Source organism: Cavia porcellus, unplaced genomic scaffold (assembly GCF_034190915.1).
Source record: "Cavia porcellus strain 051 isolate PalLab524CR breed Dunkin Hartley unplaced genomic scaffold, mCavPor4.1 scaffold_19, whole genome shotgun sequence".
NCBI classification, from domain to species: domain Eukaryota; kingdom Metazoa; phylum Chordata; class Mammalia; order Rodentia; family Caviidae; genus Cavia; species Cavia porcellus.
Genome location: NW_026947502.1, coordinates 59,684,020 through 59,707,180, shown reverse-complemented (window position 1 = coordinate 59,707,180; position 23,161 = coordinate 59,684,020). Strand labels below are relative to the sequence as shown.

The window sequence follows — 23,161 nt, the reverse complement described above, 5'->3', positions numbered from 1 at the left end:
AATAGGGTATCATGATAAAGACAAGGACTGAACAAATGAATGAGGAATACTTTCTATTTTAGGAGCACAGTGTTTAGGCATCCACAACCAATTCTGATAGTGTATTAATAGTAACCAAAGAGCCACAAGATCATAAAGAATTTAACACTAATTTACACACTGAGCTCACCCTTTATATTTTACTCATACTTTTCCTGGACTGGCATAATCCAATGTCTTTCATGACATGAAAAGGTTACTTTCATGTTAAGTCTCACTGCAAAGTAAAGACTAATATAGTGTCAAATGTCTTCATTGCTGAATGTTAAGTTACATAAAAACACAAAAAGTCTAATATACAAGTAATGCATTATAAGAACTTGACAACAACACAGGGAACTATGTGGGCCACTCACTTTAGAATTACAGAATTGGGGGTTACAGAAGACCCAAGACTGCATGCTCTCTGATAAGGTGACAGTCACGGGAAGGGACTGGATCTCAGGATTTTGGTGACTCATCTCCCTCGTAATCTGGCCGTTGCTGGACACTAAACATGTAACGATAGGAGTGGGTACGGAAAACACTTGCTCTGAATTGCATTTGGATTCCTAAGTGTTGCAGAGACAAAGAGAAAGGCTGAGTCTTAGCTAAACTATTTATTAGCTTCTGAGTGGGAAGAATATTGCAGGAAGCTGTAATTATAAAAACTGAATGTAGCCAGCATCCAGCCTAGAGCTTTCAGCCTGTTTATAAAACATGCCAAATATCAGATGGCATGCAAAGGGTAATGTGTTAACAGCAGACAGGCGAAACACTGGCGATACCTTCTAATGGGAAGGGTAAGGAATCTGGAGTAAGCTTTCTGCAGAGCTGCTCTACGACTACTTCTCTCTCAAGACCTAACTGCTCAGAAATAGCAAGGATTTGAAATAAATGAGTGTTTATTTCAAGCACCTTCAGCATTATTCCTCTAAAGACTTTCATTTTCCATACAAAGAAATATAGACACTAAAAGCACGGTACTGGCCCCTAGAATGTTTACCCTGTGAACTAAAACCCTTAAATGACCCACCCCTCTTTTCAGTTGCCTAACAAAATCACCTTAGATGGCTGAGACAAAAAGAGCCAAAGCCCAGGCCTCCATACATACCCCCACCCTCAGTGGGCAACTGGCTGATTCGGAGAACACAGGCTGAGACAACAGCTATTGAAGTAAAGTAAACTTAATCCTTGTTTAGTGTTTCATTGAGTTTGCAGGCCTAAACCAGTACTCGATCTTCTACTTAGAGGATAACCATACGCAGTACAGCATGCATGGGGGATCTCCTTCTGAAGGTGGTAGGCACTGTTAATTCCCTATTATCTTGTCTTAAAGTTCTGTATCATTGGACTTCGGGAGAACATGGCGGATAGATAGTAGCAGCTTCAGAGGCTCGCTGAGAAACCGCACTTAAAATCCAGGAATGGCGCTGGGCGATAAATCCTAAGCAAGGGGAGATATACTTTGCTGACCTAGGAACAAACTAAACTAAGAGAAACCAACTAGAAATGCAATCCTGGTGATACAATAGGAACAGATAAGGTCTCAGCAGGGAAGCTGGACCCAGCGCCACTGGAAGCTGTGATTTGAATTTCCTGCAGCTATCTCAATGGGCATGGCAAGGAGAGAGGCGTGAAAGCTCTGCGAGTGGGAAGCCGTGAATGGAGTTGAGCGGGAGTAGCCGGGGAGCCCTGCATCGACCTGTGGTGAGTGAGCAGATCAGGGACCCTTCCATTAGAGTAGGAGGCTTCAGCAAAGGTCATATTGGGACGGGGCAGACTGGCCAGAACAGGTTGTTGCAGTGACTTCAGTCACATATTCCCCTCTCAAGCGGGATTGGTGGCAGTGCCTGGCCTGCGTGACGTCGCTGACTAAGACCCAGTAGGCTAGCCCAAACCAGATCCCAGTGCATGGTGGTGTACCCTAGCAGTGAGACCTTCGGTAGGTTGACCTGGAGGGGCGGGCCCAGCATAGGCTGCCCAGGTCTGTGTCTCCCTAGTACACTGCACTGGGCGGAAACACCTAGCTGGTGCAATTCAAACAAACTGTAACCGACAAAGAGAGAAACTGGGCCTCCTATATTCGCTTGTATAAAAGGAACAAAAAATATGGGAAGAGGGAGCAACAAGAAAGCGTCCTCGGCCCCCAATCCTGAGAAAGATGCAATAGCAGACATGGCACCAATAGACATAAAGCGCTATCTCCAGAGCCTCATAGATGAGTTCAGGAATGAAGTTATTAACAACCTGAAGCAAGACATAAGTAGAATGGTTAGAGAAATGCTAAACACCGCCCAAGAAAAAACAGATGGTGGAATAGAAGAACAGAAAAAAAGGGGAGAATTGTTTGATGGAAAAAACATACAATATGTGAGATTACCAGGAAACTAAAAACTCTTATCGAAAACTGGCATAACAGCTTGAAAGAAACTAAGGATAGATTATCTGAACTGGAGGGCAGATTTATAATGTGGGAGCATGAAATGAAAAAGTCTTAAAAATAACAAAAAAACAAACAGCAACAATACAAAGGCTAGAAGATGATAAGAGGATCTATAACTTAAGAATTAAGAATATAAAAGAAGAAGTAGGGACACAAACAAATAGACTACAAAAGCTACTCACAGAAATAATCCAAGAGAATTTCCCTAATTTAGCAAAAGGTAAAGATACTCAGATGTATGACGCATATAGGACCCCAGCCATCTACAACCCAAACAGAGCTACACCCAGGCATACAATAATCAAAATTCCAGAAATCCAACATAAGAACAGAATATTAAAAGCCATCAGGGACAAGAAACAGATCACTTACAAGGGAACACCCATCAGAATTATAGCAGACTTCTTGGCACAAACCATCAAACCATGAAGAGTGTGGGGGGAAATAATTCAAGCTTTGAACGATAATAACCTCCAGCCAAGATTGATATATCCTGCACAACTGTCCCTAGAAATTGATGGAAAAACAAGGTGGTTCCAGGATAAAGAGGAACTCGGGGAATTTGCAACCACCAATTCAACTCTACAGAGAATACTGCAGGATATTCTAAAAAAGGAAAATACCAAGATTCCAGAAATAGTGGCAGAGAGGCCACAATGAATGGAGCAGAAAGTGAAATGAAGAAGACAAACTGACAACAAACGACAGAAAAAGATCTCAACAGAAATGAGGCAGAGAAGATTGGATGGTAGGAACAGCTATTTTGGAGAGAACAAAACATCATAATAGCTAGTGCTGATTTAGTATCATCTTGTTTTGAAGTCCCATCAAACTTGTATTCTTTTGTCTCCATCAGTCTTAAAAGGTTGTATCTTATTGGACTTTATTATATATGATAATATAAGTAAAAACTTTTATAGACAAGATTATACAGAAACCATTGTTCATTTTCTGTTAATTGGTTCTAAATACCCCGTAATAATGTCATTCTCTTGAATGGTTTTATAGTGTCTTGATAGGTTTGGTGCTACTTAAACGAAGTTATACCCAAAGATTTCAAGGAAAGAGAACTATTTTTATGTCAGGATATCTTGTGGTGAAACACTATTTTACTTAAATGGTTGTTTGGACCTGCACTGTTCTGTTGTTATGCCCTCTTTTATCTCAATCCCCCCCTTTTTTTAATTATTTACTTTTTTCATCTTTTTAATTAAGGGAAAAATGAATAAAAAATAGCAGGATACATTATAGTAACCTACTTTGATTTCCTATTAACTTGATTTGAAATCCTGTATTGCCCTCACCATCTTGTTTTGAATGATTTTCGCCTGTTCTGCTTTGCTTGACAGTACCAAGTTTGAAAGTATAGGCAAGACAATAAGATTCATTATGATGCCCATTCCAGTTAACTATTATCTTCTTTTAAAGTCCTGTAATGTCTCCAATGTTGATAACCTTGTATTTTGTTTTTACATTATCTATTATGTCCATCCTTTTGATTTGACTGACTCTGGTCTCATATGTCGCATTTGGTTTTACTCTCTTCAAAAAAAGTAATAAGAACTGTGGGAGTAATAAAACTCAAAATGTGTAATTGTCATTGTACAAAAGAAAAGAAAGTGCTCTAAAGGTTATAACTGCATATATGTTTAAGTGTATAAGATAGATAACCATATTACTGAGTTTTTTTGGATCATTGAACAAAACTGTTTGCACTCTCACTGTTTGAAAGTCCACTTTATATGCTTCAATTTTGTAACTTGAAGAACTATTTCTAAGATGAGAATATGTAATCTATTAACTAGTGATTTCTTACTGTTTATTTTTTTAATTTTGTATTACTTGCACCCTTTTTTTTTTTCTTTTTCTCCTTAAATAAAAAAAAAAGTTCTGTATCATTTTCACTCTTTGGTTTGGTTTTATTCTGTTCTGTCTTGTTTGATCTTATTATATCTGATGGTATGGGCAGTTATTTCAAAGATAACAAGATATATAGGATTTACTATTATCCTGTTTTGAAGGGAAATTTACAGTAATGAATCCTTGTATCCAGGAAAACACAGAAAGCTCAAATAAACAAGCTAACTTCTAGAAAAGGATGAAAAGTCAAGCTCAAAGCTTATACAAGGGAAGAAACTATAACAATCAGGGCAGAAATTGCTGCAACTGGAACTAAAAAGACAATGCCAAGAATCAATGAATCAAAGTCTTGGTTCTTTGAAAGATTAACTGACAAAGCCTCAGCTAACCACCATGGTTGTGTTGATGTCCCCACAGAGGCTCACGCAGTCTTAGCTTTTTTTGAGATGGTGAATCCAGAGTTTCCAATTAGTGCTACACTCACCCTAGGACATGTAAGCTGCATCCAATACAAGGGACAAAAAGAGGTTTGTCTTTTCCTCCTCCTCCTCCTCCTCGATTGCTGCTTTTGGTGTCTTTCACTGCCTTGAACAATTGACCTTTGCCATGTGCTACCCTGCCTTGGAGTCAGCCAGTTATAGACTGAAATTGCCACAAATTGTGAGCTAAAAACAACCTTTCCTCTTTTAACTTTGGGCATCAGTTATTTTCTCTTAGCAATGACAGAAAAGAAACAAAGACAACCAACCTTACAAAAACGAGAGAAAAACCCCTCAAATTCATGTAATTAGGAATAAAAAGGGTAAAATCACAATGGATCCTGCAGAAATTGAGAAGATCATCAATACCTACACTTCAAGAACCTTCACTCTTAACAAGATGGAACACAGAAGAAATAGACAGATTCAAAGACACATATGAATTACCAAAGTTGAATTAAGAGGATATAAAAATTCTAAATAATCCAGTATCATCAGTCAAAGAAATTGAAAATGTAACTAAAAACCTACCAAAAACAAAAAGCCAAAGTCCTGATGGATTCACTGCTAAATTCTGTAAGAAATTTAGACACCATCTAATGCCATTATTCCAAATACTCTTTATTGAATTTGAAAGGCAAACAACACTCCCAAAGTACTGGAAGCAAGCAAAACCAGAGAAAGATCCAACCAAAAAAGAGAATTACAGGCCAAACTCCCTAATGAGCCTAGTGCAAAAAACCTCAGTAAGATAACGGCCAAAAAGAATGCAGCAAATCATCAAGAACATCAAACACCAAGTGGGATTCATCCCAGGGATGCAGGGATGGTTCAACATATGCAAATTAATAAATTTAATGAGCTATATTAACAGAGCAAAGGACAAAAACCATATGACCATCCCAATAGAGTAGAAAAAGCATTTAACAAAGTCCAACATCTATTCATGATAAAAAAGAAACCTTACAGAAAATTGGAATAGAAGTAAGTTCTTTATCTCAATCTGATAAAAGCCATATATGAAAAACCAACAGGCAACATCACAATAATCAAAATGCAATATATCGTATCAACAGAGCCAAAGACAAAAAAATCACAGTATTATCTGAACAGATGCAGAAAAAAACATTTAACAAAGTCCAACACCTATTCATGATAACCCTACAGAAAATTACAAGTCTTTATCTCAATCTGATAAAAGTTTTCTATGACAAACCAATAGTAACGTCATACTAAATGGTCAGAAACTAAAAGCCTTCACTCTAAAATCAGGAACAAGACAAGGATGTCCACTAGCACCACTCATATTCAATGTAGTTCTGGAAACATCAGCCAGAGCAATTAGACAAGAAAAAGAAATAATGATAGGAAATGAAGAAGTTAAATATCATTATTTGCAGATAATATGACACTTCATATAGAAAAGCCCAAAAACTCTATCAAGAGACTTCTATATTTAATAACCAAATTCAGTTGTATAAACACTCAAAAATCAGTATCATTGCTATTCCTATATACAAATAACAAACTCATTGGGAAAAAATTAGAGAAACAACATCTTTCAAAATAGCATCCCCAAAAATGAAATACCGGGGTCTGGGGATTTAGCTCAATGGCATGAGCACCTGCCTGGCAAGCGTGAGGTCGTGAGTTCGATCCCCAGTACGGCCAAAAAAAAAAGAAATACTTAGAATCATCAAACAAAGAAGTAAAAGATCTTGCCAGGCATTTAGCTCAGCGGAACAAGGGCCTGACTGGTAAGCACAATGTCATGAGTTCAATGTCCAGTACCAAAAAAGAAAGAAAGAAAGAAAGAGATCTCTACTTTGAAAACTACAGTACTCTGAAAAAAGGAGACTGAAGTGGAATATCAGAAATGGAAAGCTTTCTCTTGCTCTTGGATAGGAAGAACCAACATAGTGAAAACAGCCATATTCTCAAAATTGTTAACAGGTTTAAGTCAATCCTGGATCAAAATTCCAACAGTATATCTCACATAACGAGAGAAAACAATCCTGAAATTCATCTGGAGTCAGATGAAAACTAGAATAGTGAAAAAACAATTCTAGGCAACTAAGGAAAGTCAGGGTGCATCACAGTTGCTGACTTGAAATTATACTGCAGAGCTGTTGTGATAAAAACCAGCCAAACAAACAAGCAAACAAAACACCTGAAGATCAGTGAAACAGATTAGAAGCTTCAGAACAACTCCAAATACATTCAACCACATTATCTTTGACAAAAGAACAAAACACATTCACTGGAAAAAGTCTCTTTTTTAATAAATAGAGATGAAAAACCTGGCTTTCCACATGCCAAAGACTAAAACTAGATCTATGCACCAAACAAATCAAAATGAATCAAAGGCCTAAATATTAAAACAGAAACACTAAACTTGCTGGAAGATAGAATAGGTAGAGTGCTTGAGGACTTAGGTATAGGCAAAACACTTCCTGAACAAAACTCTGATTGCACGGGAAATACCACAAAGAAGCAGTAACTAGGATCTCACCTGCTCTAGACAACAAACGATTCCACATGAGAAATAAATGTCTTACCTTGTTTTGGCTGTTATTTGGGAGTTCTGCTGCTTGTCACTAACCCTCCTCTAATTAGGCAAGTTCAAAACAGCAGTTCTCCAAGTGCAGAAGTACAGACTTTTCATTTTTAAAAATCTGTGAGCTCAAACTATTTTTATAATAAGACATCATCAACTTTTTCACTACTGTAATATTCACTGATGGTGCAAAAGCAAAGATGGAATTTCAGGTAGGGTTATACATGCCAGCTACTCCAGACATTCGGGTGGGCCGAACAGATAAGCCCAAGAGTTTAAGGAGCGAGGAAGAGAGGGAGAGTGAGCAAGGTGGGAGGGGAGAGGCACATCAGCAAGCCGGCCGGCTTCATTCAGGGTTCCCATCAGGCAGTAAGGGCCATATGTTATAAATCTTGACTGTTCTCCATATGAAGAACTGAGAAGTGTACACCAAGTACTTTGCGGACAAAATATAAGACGGCTGTCATGAGGAAAAGGATTTGTAACTTTTGTGATAAAGTAGACCATTCATTTTTTGGATGGGGGCTGGGAATTAAACTCAGCACCTCGCACTTGTCAGACAGGTATTTGTGCCGCTGAGCTATGTCCTCAGCCCCTAACCTAGGTATTCAACATGGATTATTTGACAGACATATTTCAAACAGGACCCAAGTGAACTGTCACTGCAAAGAAAACCAATGGTGTTGTTGCTTTCCAGTGAAAATCAGAACTTGGAAAATGTATATCTGCCATCTGAACCTAACAACACCTCAATATTTAAAGGGCTTTCTCAGAAGAAGACTGATCATATTACACGTGATTTAAAAAACCGCATATGGTAAAGTACATTAACATTTCGAAGATCTGCATAACTAAGTGAATCAGTCGTTTTCAGATTGAGTGCACTACAAAATTTCGCAAGGGGAAAAGTTACAAAAGTACACAGCAACGGATGTTAATGCAGTTCAACGCAAGACTTCATTGATGGGGATTCATACTCTACACAGCAACTAATTCTTTAGAAACTACTGATCATCCAGTTTGGATACAGAAAACAAGTCATAGAAAAAGTTTTAAAATATTCCTTTTATAATAACATATATGGAAGAGGCTAATTTTTCTTTATTTACCCCACACAAAACCACACATAAAACAGATATAGTGCAAAAACAAACAGGAGAACCCAACTGTCTTGTCTCATGACAAAAAAGGTAATGTTACTTTGTCAATGCTTTGAGAATTTTCACAAAATATGTATTATAACATCAAACTAGTTTATTTTTAAATAAGTAATTTTTATAATTTCTCAGTTTTCATTTCTAATACAGTAAACACATAACCCTCAGATACTAAAGTTCTTTATGGATCTTAATATTTTCAGAAGTTTTGAGGCCAGAAAGCTTAAAAAAAATCTTTGCTTTATGATAGTAATGCAACATAATCACAGAGTTGTTCTCCTGAGACGTGAGGAGAGCAGTAAAAGTAACATTAAGCCTAGAGGTGGATAAATAACAGAATGTTAATAAAAAGAGAAAAGAGGGAGAGATTCTAAAAACTGTAGATCAATATATTTGATATTAATCCCCAGGGGGAAGTTAGAACAGATTAAACAGAAAGTAAAGTGGTAACCATTAGTTTCCAGCACAAGATTACTAGGACTCAACAATGCCAAACAAAGCAACATTTGCTCCTTGGTAACTGCTTTAAAAGAAAAGAATGTATATACATATTTTATTTCTCATTAAGCATCTGATGTTATAAACAATGGTTTATAACTGGCAGTACATTAATGAATCTGCCTAAAGCAAAATGTGATAAAGTTAGAAGTGCTACAGAATATGACCAAGGAAGTCATGTTTCAGTGTTGATCCAGAATGGGCTAAAAGTCGAGTCCAAATCAAATCCCTGGCAAGAAAATCACAGTGATGTGGGCACAGTGACACTCACCGGCCAAGGGCCCCTGAGCACACACGTGCCAGGTACTTTACAGGCACATTAAATGGGAGGAGGAGGACAGGAGATCTCATTCTCTGTGGAACTGACTTTTAAAACACGGTCAGATGTTGTTCTTCTTATGAAATGTGAGCTCTTTGCCTGAGCTAATAATGCAGATGACTTTTGTTCTCCTCCCAAGTAGGGGTGGGGAAGAAAAGAGAAAATCCTTGATTCATGCACCTGTAAAGTAACAGCACAGGACATAAAATGCATTCTAAAAGCATTTCTATCACCCACGGGTGAAGAAAAGCAGATAAGGAAAAGATCAGAACTGACACTTCGTAGAGGAGAGTGGTGGTACTAATCGGGCTGGCATGCAAGAAAGATAAAACCTTAATTCTAATTATGTGGTTAAAAAGAAAAACTGCTTTTAAACCCCATTTATGTACAACATTCACACACGTGCTTTGAAAGCACTACACAAAATAAGGCTTTCACTCTGGCAGCAAACTTGCTTTATCCTACTTTGAGGGTTTCTCCTCCCAGCTGCTCCCAAAGGTAGTGCCTGTAATTCTTCAGCCATCACTCACACATTTCACCCACTGACACAAAAAGTTTGATTTGGAAGTGATGTGATCTATAAGATTCCTAACCTAATTTTAAAATTTTCATGCCCATAAAAAAGTTTGCTTAGGCTTAACTCATAAATTTATGTAAACATGCCAAACACACTCACATATTGCATGTCATAAAATTTCACTTGAACACCAATACAAAACGTCATGTATTTCATAAAACTGACAGCAAGACTGTTAGATCAGGAGACTCAGAAAGTCCTGAACTTACAAAACAAATGTTACATGTCCCTGCTTTAATTGCTAGTCCATTTCTAAGTTCAAAGAAAAACAAATTGATTCAGTTACTTGTAAGTCATATACCAATAGCATGTATTGGTTTGGTAAAAACAAGCAAGGTTAGTTAGATTTCATTATGAGTACACAACGAACCCTAGATTATCTTCTGATGGATTATCTATAGACTTTGAATTCCATGATCTTTTCCATGCCTCTGGATAGTTTCTACTGCTATCAGTAAATAGCCAAGGAGTATTAATCTTAACATTTAAGGAGTAATCTTCAGGCTTAACAAGATGACATTAGCAACATAAAATAAGACAACATTTACAATGCCTCCCAAAGTGAAACACTCCACAGATCTGAGATTTTCTAAATATCAGTTCCTTAGAACCCAGTGATCCTTCTCATCGCTGGTGTCTGTACTGTCAATGAGCTCACTTCAGGTCATCCCTGAGCAGCCCCACTTAGGACTGCTAGTATTTCTCCTACCCACCTTACCTCGTTCATTTACTGCCTCTGAACTTACCACCACCATTAAAACAAAACAAAAATTAAGTATACATTTGCTTTTCTGTGTCTTCTTCCTCCATGAAAACAGGGATATTAGTACCTAGCACATGATATGCGTTCAAAATCATAGAATTTGCTAAATGAATTTTGAAGCTATAACTTCTCTGGGCTATAGATGAGAAAATACTCATTGAATCTGAAAGAATATAAGAAAACTAAACTGAACAGACTTTACAAACTCCATGCAACTGATGCCTCTACTACATACAGTCAAGAACACTGGCCTTACACGTGGACAAAATTGGATTTCAGATCACTTATTAGTGATGTCATGGGCAAAATAAACTGTTCGTCCTCAATTTACTCACCATGAAAGAGATGATAATAGCACCAACAGTGTTAACGTGATTAAATGTGGCAGGATGTGTGAAATACTACAGTGTATTGCAAAAATGTTTAATGCAACTGAGCAATTACTCCTTTCCTCCTCTCACTTGGTTTATTTCCTACTATCTCTGAAATAATTTATGCTGAAACTGATTATCAACTTTCTAAGTCCATACAACTAAGAAAGAAGCAGATGAAAGAAAGAAAATAGTTGCCAAAACAAGAGCAGCAAAAAAGAGAAAATGAAAAATTGTAATAACTGGATTTCCAAGGGACTGACTACAGCACAGCCTGCAACAGTCCATGAAGAAGCCACCTGGCCACGAGAAAAGGTTCTCTCACAGCTAATCCAGTTTTAAAATGGCAAGAAAACCTAATTCTAAAATTAGGTAGGTTAACTTCAAAACTGATGCACATTTGGTTTCTTTAAAAAAAAATCATTTTCCTTCAGAGTTTACTTCAGAGAAATAGAATAAAGTAAATAAGACATTATTATGAGTGGACTGGATATCTCTGCTGTAAATACCACCTCTCTATGCCTTTTGTTTTGTTGCTTTTTGTGTGTGTTTTTGAGGGTTTTTTGGTGAAATCATTCTTCCCTCAACGCCTGTAAGGTTCTGTGTCAAGTGTGGATTTCAGGAAAGCAGTAAACAGATGCATTCACTGTCTCAGTGACACTGCTACCATCTTGTAACAAATCTCCATTTATTAAACCTAATTTCCTTTAGCAACAGAATATCAAAGGCCCTCTGAGACTAGTTTAAAAAAATCAAACTTTAAAATGAAAACCACATCCCAAATTTCTTAAAAGACTTTTTTTGTTCGATTCTTTTTTTGTTGTTGTTATTCAATTCTTTTGTAAAAACATTGGTCACCATTTAACATACAGCGACAACAAAATGCACCCAGTTCACATGCATCAACAAGTCAATAAATCATAGCCCACGGACAACGCGAGTTTCAAATGAACAGTGTAAGCAATTCATGTTTCATTTACCATAGTCTTAGTGCTGATAAGAGAGAAACAATTAATATGAGAAACAAGGACTTCCAGTTTCATTCTGAAGTAAGATTCTTGGTGTAAGTAGCACGAAACAATAATTATATATCATTAGCTTAAAAGGAACCGATTTTCAAAAATCACTTGTGCAAAGCACCGTATTACAGCAGAATTAGATCTTGAAAAATGTATTCCACCAGTTAATGACCATAGGGCTTCATTTTTTGAAAATCAATTCTCTATATGATTCAAATTTTTTATTGTGACTATAAAATATCTTTCAGTTTTAAGGTTCTACATTCCATATTTTGGCAACTTAAATAATTCTGCAGTTTCAATTAAACTGACAGATTCTGATAACTAGTCTGTTAATAATATAAATCCCATTAATAGTACAACTGGATTATTTTTAAGAACAAAAAAAGAAAACAAAAGTTATGTCTAAACTTCCAGGTCAAGTTCCTGGATATGGGACTTAATAAGAAGTTAAGCACCACAGTAAAAAAAATTGTAAAAACAGAAAGTTAGGGGCAAAAGCATTTACACATTTACCAAAAAAATTAAGCACTTTAATCCTGATAGGATTGATAGTTGATAATTTGATAGACTGAAAATCTGAAATTTAAAAGATATTTTTGGTGTTCATATGTGATACATGGAAGACATAAAACACAATTTTAAGATTTCAAGTTATATAATCCTAATTTAATCAAATGAGCATGTCACACTATTTTGCATAATAAGCATTTTATATATTTTATTTTATCTTGTGCATTTTCCTTTTCCCTCAAAATTCATAACTAATGGATATCACTAAATCATTCTGAAGTCCAGAGAAGAGAATTTATGATACATTTTCTTGTGAAAAAAAATCTTCCCTGAAAACAAGAGTTGAGAATAATTACGTTTAAATGAAACTTCAAAATAATACTCCTATAAAGATAGTCATTCGATAAGTTTGTCTTCCCTGGTATCTACTTAGCGACATAAATGGTTTTAATAACCAAAACAGTAACTTATAGTTTGTTTCTCTTTTCCATGATGTATTTACTCTGTTATGAACAGAAGTAAATTTCTAGCAGGAGCATCAGGATAAAATGCTAAAAAACTTAAAAGGTTTAAAGTCTGTGAGGCATACATGATTACATGGAGGTTAGATATACAAGACTGGAAACAAGCAACTTCAACCAAGCATATGCCTTAAGCACTTGCACAAAAGAAGAAAAAGATTGAACATGGGAGAAAATACTTCTCTTCATGTAACTTTTGACTACATTATACACTAAAAAAGCAAAATACACGACAGTTTTCACTTTAAAAGAAACTATCCAGAAATTAAGTTCACTAAACATTGAAACTATAATGGAGTATTCAGATCCATTCTATTCAGATGAGATGGAAGATAACACTTTGAGGGTGGGAGGAACCTTCCCAGGCAATACAACCTGCATCTCAGTCACTTTCCAAACACTACTTTAGCTTTACTACCTATAACCTTGGCAATTTCCAACTCTACTTCATTAAAAAAAACTTAGCCTCTTAAATTCCAAGGGCCATGTCCAATTTCTTAGATCCTTCTATTTTATAATTCTTATTCTAAAAGATTTTAAAGTAACCATTTTCTTTTGTTCAGCAGTCCGAACTCACACATATTATTCAGTTTAGGGAAATTAAAGGTAAAAAAATCAACTAGAAGTAAGTACACTTGTTAGCATGTATGGTTGTATGGAGACTACATAATTTCTTTCTAATTAACTTCTGGTTCTTAAGACACTATGGCCAGAAAATTAAAATGAGCAATATATGCTTAAAATTTGCATTCATTTTGAATAGATGTGAGTTAAGAAAATTACTGAAATTATATGATTGTAAATGTTTACTGTGAAACAGTACAAAATTGATGCTGCCAAAAAGAGTAAAAAAATCTCTAACAGATAATAACCTTAAGAAATTTGAAAAAAATCTTAAGGTTGAATCGCATCTATCAGGAAATGACAACAACAACGAATACTTTCATTCATGTACACATGGCTAAGTAACAAAGAAGCAAACCCAAGTCAGTACAGTACAATGGCTGAAACTTAAATACTTTGATATATAAAGAAACAGAAGAAGAGAAAATGCTGACTGCCATTGATGAAAAAGCATTTCAATAGTTTACACAAAACAATACTAAATAGTTTTTTTAAAAAAAGATGTCCTACAAAGACCAAGCCACAATAAGTTAGTGTTTTCCATAATACATGCTGAATTATTTGATCCCATATCTATACAAGGTTTCTGTCTTAACACTTAAATGTCGTGACAGCGTGTCTAATAACTGAGGTACGTTAGTTTACATCTTTTTATAGGTATTCTAAGCAGACTAATTTTTCTCTTCCAGTTTTTCATCTTCTTCACCTCCTCCAAAGAATATCAAAGGGAACATTCCTAGAATGCAGCCAATAGTCACTCCAACAGCTTTGCCCTGAAGAACAGAAAAGAACAATTTTGAAAAAGTTACTATATAGCTCTGAAAAGGGTGTTTTAGCTTAAGTATCCACAATAATTCAGCGCTGACTGTATTTGATGATCATAGCAACAAATATAAAAAATAGGCAGGCATGATGGCACATTCCTATAATTCCAGCACTGGGACACTGAGGCAGGAGGACTGCTGTGCTAAACTCCCAGTGAAAAGGAACATTAATTGTCATAAAAATAACATCGAAGAATGTTAAATAAAAAGCACCTTTTAAAAATTGTACATGTTTGAATGTCAGAAGAAGGGAAGGCACCCTCAGCAACTACTCTCAATGTACCTGGATTTGATATCTCTTGTATATATTCCTTTTCAATATTCATTCCCATGGACACCTAATTATATATAAATTCAGTCAGCTTTGTTTTTCCAGCCTCACTTCACTTGCTACAGCAACATGTTATAATAAACTCTTTTCCATGCTGCTATTTAAACAATATAGACTTCTAACTTCTTTCGAATTGGTGATCCTATAATCTACTTAAAAATTCTCTTTACCGTAAAAAGCCTCCACTCCTACCTCTTCACCACTGTGCATAACAATGAAGCTTCTGTGTGCATTTCTTCGGTGACTTATTTTAAATCTAATGCTAGCATTTATACATCTTCACAGGCTATTGTCATGCTGCACACTCTTGACAAAACTGCGTGTATGCACATGACAATTTCAACATATTATAAATACATAGCATTTTTCTGCAATTTCGCCTGTATCATGAAAAATCTTAAATCTTTACTTCTGTAAATGATGTTTAAAATCTACATCCCTATGATAAACGTAAGTTTAAACACTTCCAGCTAACTTTCATCTCCTCACACAAACTGAGAGTCCACTCTGTGCTGGCTGCATCGGGAGACGGCCTGAATAGATGCAGTCTCTGTCCCTGGGAGAGCATGTCTAGGTACACGGAGGACACACGGACAGTATCGCAGACGCTCCAACAGCTACATAATCTATGGTCTTAAATAAAACGTATTCTGCAATTGCTATTTAGTTAGCAGGTCCTACAGTCTTTCTAACGAAACACTGAGACACTGATGTTCTGATAGCAGCCTGCACAATACTTTTTCATTATCTTATCTCAAGGTATTTGTTGGTGGTGACGGTGAGAGCAGTAGCATAAATAGTGAAATTCGTCATTTTCATTATGTCAAAATGTTGAAAGGTACCAACTCTCCAGAGTTTAACAAGCAGAAATTTTCTTCATTCCAGAGGCTGCTAAAGTTAATCCTAGATTCTTATTTTCACTTAATGTTTTTGTCTACTTATATACTCATAGGGACTATATTCTACTGTAGCCTCCTGACTTTCCTGAAATGACAGACTCCATTTCCACTTCCGTCCACTCTATTGGAATATTCTTACTACTGTCCATACTGCTTAGGCTTTCCTTTCCCTCACTTTACGAATGATAGTCAAGGACTCCTAACCCAGCTATCTCAAAGAGATATAAATTCACAAGGTCAGAAAGGGAGGAAAGAAGTAATTATCTTCTTTTGGCTCCCTGACTCAGATCCTAAAACATTGTATTTCCATTGTAAAAAGTTATTTATATATTAATAGGATTTACAATACTATAAGCCCTATATTGCAACTAATCTGAGAACTTTAGTCTGTCCAAGAGTTTTATCAGAAAATGTTTCCCAAGTTCAAAAATCCAAGTTTCAAATGAGGTTTTCAAATACAACCTATGTTAACTGGAACGGCATGTGTATTTTCATATCTTCTATTATGGGTAATTTTCAGAGGTAGCTATGTCATGAATAAATAGCTGATCACTAACCTCAAATATGTTAGACTGTGTGTAATCAAAACGCTGTGTTACAGAGCAGATTTAATCCTAACCTAAACAAGCAGAGTCAACAACTGAGGAGCAGAATCTCTGCTTCAGTATGTTGGTAGGGACTTAATCAAGGCCTACAATAAATACAGACACCCTAGTTTAGTAAACTAGGTACTTATGTCATAAAATATGGTAAACAAATCTCCTTATAGAAAGAAAACAGAATTATGATTTACGTGAGACGAGACTTCCAGGAAAACAAACTTTTCCTGATCCCAACTGTAACATAAAAACTTTAAGACAGATTCCTACAGTCTGGCTAGTAAGACTAGTAGTAGTAAGACTAGTAGTCTGGCTAGTTTCCCCTAGTAAGTCTGGCTGATACCTGATACTCGCATTACTTATATTTACCTACACATTTGTGCACTGGGACAAATACAACTTAAAAGCTTCAAATTAACCTGCTGTTTGCTTCACACCGTCCTTTCTTAAGACTTATGATCCTTTATAAAGTAAACTTGTAACAAGCAAGTGGTCTTCATTTGGTTTCTACACTGTCTACGTTTCAGGTGAAAGCTACACACTTCCCAAGTTTAGCAGTGACCTTCACCACTATAACACAAAGTATAAAATTTGTTCCAAAATATCTGTCCTTACTTCAAATAAAGTGACAAAAGTTTAATTCAATCTTAGCCTACATATATATTTCTATACTTTAGATGGACATTTTTCAAGTACCAATTCTGTTTACAGTACTTCCAAAAGTTTCATTTTAACACCCTCACTAAAACAAATTGTTTAACTTAAATACATGAACTTTACATATTATCTTTTTCCTCACTTCCCATTAACATTTAAATCCACTCCCATTTGATTTTCCTCTCCCAGTAGTCCATGGGAATCACAAGAAATGATCCCAAAGAGCAACTTATAGTAGGTCTCACGGTATCACTGAGATCTAGGAACTGCTAAGGATGTAAAAGCTACAGGAAGAGAACAGTATATGCATTTAACCTATATTCCTCCTTCTGTACACTTTAAGCCATCTCTCAGTTACTTACAGTTTTTAATACAACCTAAGTGTTATTTAGTTGTTACACTGTATTGCTTCAGGAATAACAACAAGGGAAAAGCCTGTACATGTTCAATAATGGCACAATTTTTTTCCATCTGTAATAGTCTGAATTTACAGGTCCAGAACCAACAGATACTGAGAGCCAACCATAAATAGTAAATCTTCTTAGAAACCTTACTTTATAGTAAGAGAAACTGATTGCCACTTGTTGCTTCTTTCAACTTTTTCCTTGCAAATCTCCAACGACCATGAGCTTGCAGGTGGTTTCATTTGGCACGTTTTCTCAATAGTAGGAGATTTGATTGCAACCGAATTACATTGAGGGCTTTTTAAACACAAGCTCCCAGATCTTAGCTATATAGTCTCTGACTCTATAAAATTGTAGCAGACAGACTTTAAAGTGGCCACGACCTGCTGCTTCTGGTATTCATGGCTCTTCATAAACTCCTCCCATAGAACACAGGCGAGACACTTTAACACGCATCTAACCAACAGAACAGATGGTATGACATGCTGCTTCTGTGATTGTATTGCATTAGGTTAAAGGCTCTGTCTTGCCTGCATACTTATTTTGTCTCCCTTACTGGCTCTGTAAGTTTTAGACAGTGAGGGGAAGTCTCTAGGAGATAACGATAGCTTCCAGTCAATGCATATAGCACCTTCTGGCCAGAGGTCTGAACCTTTACAGCCACAAGAAATAGCAAGGTGTGATTGAAAAAGACAATGAATGAAAATAAAAGCATCAACTAATTATTTTTTTAAAAAGAAAAATACAGTAAATGTTTAATTTTTCTTAATTTATTATAGTAAAAGACACGTTGTCATCAGGCATGGTGGTGAACTCCTATAATCCCAGTACTCGGGAGACTGAGGCAAGCGGATCATTGCAAGTACAAGATCAGTTGGCTACAAAGTGAGCCCAAGGCCAGCCTGAACTGCATTGCAAGACCCTGTCTCAAAAAGACAAAAAAAAAAGACACGTCATTGATTTCACTAAAAATACTCTCCCTCTCTTAAATACACTTACCCCATCCGTCTTGCCACTTGCTGAATCACTCCTGAAAGTCCTCTTTCTTGAATGTCTAGTTGTACTGTTGTCACTTTCTCTATGTTCTGAACTGACTCAAAACATTTACCTTCCATGGTCACTTTGATTTTGGGGGAGAGCCAGAAGTTGCCCAGTGCTAGCTCTGGGGATAAGGTCGGTAAGGATGTACCGTAATGGTTAAACATGCCATATCCTCATTGGATGGCACTCTCCAGCAGCATTCCCCACATTTTTGATCATACATGTCAAGACACTCATGAAGAAGGACTTCCAGAACTGCTTCAGAAAGTGGCAAAGACCACAGGAAAAGTGTGTTGAAACCAGAACTTTTTTGAGGAGGATTAATGGCAAGATGTCTTTTACTGCCATAAAATTTTATTTAGACATTCATGGTATATTTTGGCCACTCCTTGCAACTTTGTGAACAACCTGTCTTGGCTTGGAGGTGGATCCATCCCCAATTGAAGCTCAAAACAAAAGCCACGTCCAGCCCACACGTGACTACAGCCACTCAGAGAACCTGGATAAGCTGTGCCTGGTCTCCTGACCCACAGAAATGAGAGGTGTGACATGTGCTGGTATGTGCCACTAACTTTTTATGTAGCAATAGCTGGACCTAAGATGGACACTGACAATTTACATTTCTAGCAAATTCCTACAGCAGTCAATCCTGCTGGTACAGTACCTTACGTGAAAAACCACTCCCCTCCAACCTCACCTTCCTTCTCCCACAGTAATTCTCATCTGCCTTAGCAGTGAGGCCTACAGCAACTTTTCTGCTTAATACAATTGGCCTCATCTTAGTACTCCAACCTCTTTTACTCTGCTCAGTCTTTTTTCTCCACATAATAATTATCAGTTTCTAAAATACTAAATATTACATCAGATCCTTTTATTGTCTTCTCTTTACCTGCTAAATGTAAAGATTCACCAGGGGGAAAAAACGTCCTTTGGTAACACACATATTTAGAACTCCTAGAACTGTACTTTACACACAGCAGTAAACATTTGTTGACTGATGATTGATACTCATCAGCTCTAATTTAGGTCCCACTAACTTTAACCCATTAACCCTAATGCTATTGATTGATCTTGTACATAATTCTATTATAGCACATGTCATGCCAAGTGATAATTTGCTGTTAAACAAATTATTGTTTTATTGAAAACCAAGACTTTCATAAATTTAACAACTCCTCTTGCATCAATGTTAGTCTCAAAGCCCTGGAGATACAGCTCAGAGGCAGAGTGCTTCCCTAGCACACACGGCCTGGGTTCAACTTCCCTCACCAAAAAAATTAGTCTCTGAGAGGGCCACAAACTCTGCCTACCAAATTCATTATCATTAACCACATAAAGTACTTACCAAATGTGTACTAACACGCGTTTGCCACATGTCAACTTGCTTTGGTGTCAGATCAGGAATTGACAAGCCTAACCTGGAAGCCAAAGCTTCGACATAGCCCGCAAGTCTTTAAAAAAAAACAAGAGAACAAACAATAGGTTTTTAAAGAAATATAGGAGAATCCTCAGATAGCAAAAAGTAATCACTACAAAAAGAACCAGGATAATTTTATGTCTTGTGCTTGATACTCTAGAAATGGCACAAACATTTCTGATAACATTTATTTTTATTGTATATATTGCTTTTAAAATGTTTTCATACAAATATATTTAATACAGGTCAGCAATTGCTCTAAGTTAATCTATCATTATCTTCAAAAAATCAAGGTATACAAAAACTTTTTTACAAATATATTATAATTATATTATTATAATTATTATATTATAATTACAAATTATAATATCTGTTCTTATTCCAAACTCAAACCAAATTACTTAAACATAATATAAATTAATAACTACTATCAGAAGGCAAAAGCTTTTAAAATCTATCAGATTGGAATACAAAGAATGATAGCCTACAATTCTCAGGCCAACGTCAAGTATTTTATCAATTCTAAGTTGCCTCCACTATTATATATAACCTTACTTTACGAACTTAAGAAAGAAAAAGTTTGTCATTTAACTGTATGAATGGATCCTGGTATCAGTGAAGTTTGTAAAAACTGTGCATCTAAAAATCTAACACTGTAGGATTTATTATTCGTGAGAGCAAAAATATGGTACAGGAGAAATACTTTTTAAATATAAAGACTCCTAATAAATTCATCTTTAGTCAAAATCATTGCTCTGTGGTACAGTCTCAAGCTAAATCATTTTAAAATCTATTAGATTTAATTTTATTAAATACATCACAAAGCTATATAGTCACTATATTATCATGATTAAATTTGGAAAGTAGAAAATGGAAATAATGAAAAGGGATATCCCTGTAGACATATCAAGAATTCAATTCTAACCATGATACTAAAACAAGCAAACTGCTTTGAACAGTAGCTTTTGCCCCAAACGCTAGGATGGTGACAGTGAACCTTTTATAGCTTCCAGTGATACAAACAGCCTGCCACACACATTCGCCACCACTGAAGTGCATACATATAATACTGAGGATTAAGTCACATAGAAAGCTGCCTTTTCCTAGATTATAGGGCCAATTTGACTTTCACTGAGACCAAATCCAAGTCACATCACTAAAATTAGCCAAAAAAGGAAGATACAAAGGCAAAGCAAAGCAAAAGAGAGATATTTATCATAATTACTAATGCCAATTTCTCAGGCTTTCCCAAGCACATAAAGCAGGCCAGGCCATCTCCGCTTGAAAGAAACAAAGCTTTTATAACAGGTTAACCTCAAGCTGTTTCAACATTTCTGACACACGGAATAAAGAGAGAAAATGACCAAATACATGTGTCAGGAGCTTAGAGGTCAAGTACATGGTCAGCATGGACAAGTGCTTAGGTTTAATCTTTAACAACATTAGTGTTATAAAAAATAGATATATGTAAATATATATGGCTATATATTTGTGTGTATGTGCATGTGTGTGTACATGAGTGTGCTCTGGGCCATCATTTCTTTTCAAAGTTTCACTCTCCAGTAAACATATCCAGTCAACATTCTCAAATTTATTCTCAGTACCTCCTATCTCTGGGCTTTGTGGGAAAGGGACAGCATGGAATAATGATAGAGGTTCTTGCTTTTAATACTCATTTACCCATAGAAATGTATGTGAATTTACATCTTCAGTACTTGTAATTCCATCTGGTTTATGTTATGGTAATTTTAGAATAAATTTTTGTACATAGTGAGAAAATCCCATGCCCAGAAACACTAATTCTGTATGACTGGGGTATAACTAAGGTATCTATATTTGAAGCCCACTAACCAAATATTCAGCACTTAATTAGCTCATGCTATTAAATTCCAAAATTTAGCACAAAGTAAGTTGTCATTTTTATGCTTCTCAACTAAAGGAAATCTGAGAAACAAAAAATATATAACTACCCAAGTGTATAAAAGAATAAATGAATAAACCTACCCAAGTCCAGCTAAATCTGACACAAGATTTCCCAAAGCAGCAGCTAAAAATTTAAAAACGGACAAGTAAATTGTTACAGAATAGTCAAAAAAATCATAATATATCACTATGTAATTTACTGGTCTAGAAGCATCTTTACATTTACCTGATTCCAGCAACTCACTGGATAACTCTGAATCTCAAGAGGTTCAAAATGACACAAACCTGAAATCACAGTTTTCTACCTCCATGAAGTAGTAGGTTTTTTGTTCTTATTTTTGTTTTCCTGTTATATCAACCATTTTCCATGTTGGTTTCAATACTGAAACATTTATACAATACTTTACTCATATATGTTATATGGTATTTATTTCAGGGAATTCGAATAGTTGGCCATTAAAGAATACCATATAGACAACTCCAAAGAGTCAAGGAAAAGAAATGCTTCTTGTACTAACTCACTTTGATCTCATAGTTTGTTACAACAGCACACAACCATTTCAAAATCTCACGATTATGAAGAATAAAGTGATGAGACAGAATTTCAATCTTATATTGCATTTTAGAATTTTTCCATCCCACTAGAAAATAATTTAATAGAGACAAAGGGTAAAAGAGGTTGGAGGTATGACTGAATTACTGCAAAAACTTCTCTTAACATAGATATAATACAGTATTTTTACCCATTAACTAACATGAATTACGTATAATTTCTTAGAAAATAAAAAAATGCTACATATACAAAACTAAGAATCATACATATACAAAACTAAGAAGATTATGACTAAGGAGATAATCTCAATAAGTAAATTAATTCCAATAAATGATCCTCTTCTAACTATAACCCACTAAGATGCTTTATAAACATGGAGACAATGGAGTAACAATTGCTATAATTAAATACCTGCCATTGTTGAAATTCCCAAAATAATTCCAATAGACAACTCAATCTGGGTTCCCTGAAAAATGATTACAAAAAAATCTTAAAAATTAAAGCTGAAGTGATAATAAAAATAACAAAAAGTTACCAAAAACATAAACAGTTATATCAATGTCAGCACAGACAAATGCAAAATGGCAAAATTATAGCCATAAAATATGCAGATAAATGCACATATAGTGAAGTAATTCACTCAATCATTAAGACTACATATTCATGCAGAAATAACATCAATAACATTTTATTCATTGAAATTAAGGCTTCATAAAAATTAAGGCTTTATAAAAAATTGCAGTACACACAGAAATAAAATTCATCACTAAATCCCCAGTTCTGTTCTGTTT

General features: G+C 35.7%; 1 protein-coding gene across 2 annotated transcripts in view; it reads right to left on the bottom strand.

Moving 5' to 3' along the window:
• Positions 1-11,714: 11,714 nt before the first annotated feature.
• Tmem65 (transmembrane protein 65) overlaps positions 11,715-23,161 on the bottom strand; it is a 46,988-nt gene continuing 35,541 nt past the window's right edge. For both annotated transcript variants that reach the window (XM_063231131.1, XM_063231132.1), the window contains 4 exons: positions 22,782-22,836; positions 21,899-21,941; positions 19,823-19,928; positions 11,715-14,495 (listed from right to left, as the gene is read on the bottom strand). In XM_063231131.1, the coding sequence (XP_063087201.1) occupies positions 14,394-14,495; positions 19,823-19,928; positions 21,899-21,941; positions 22,782-22,836 (306 nt within the window). In that variant the 3' untranslated portion in view covers positions 11,715-14,393. The remainder of the gene's footprint in view (positions 14,496-19,822; positions 19,929-21,898; positions 21,942-22,781; positions 22,837-23,161) is intronic.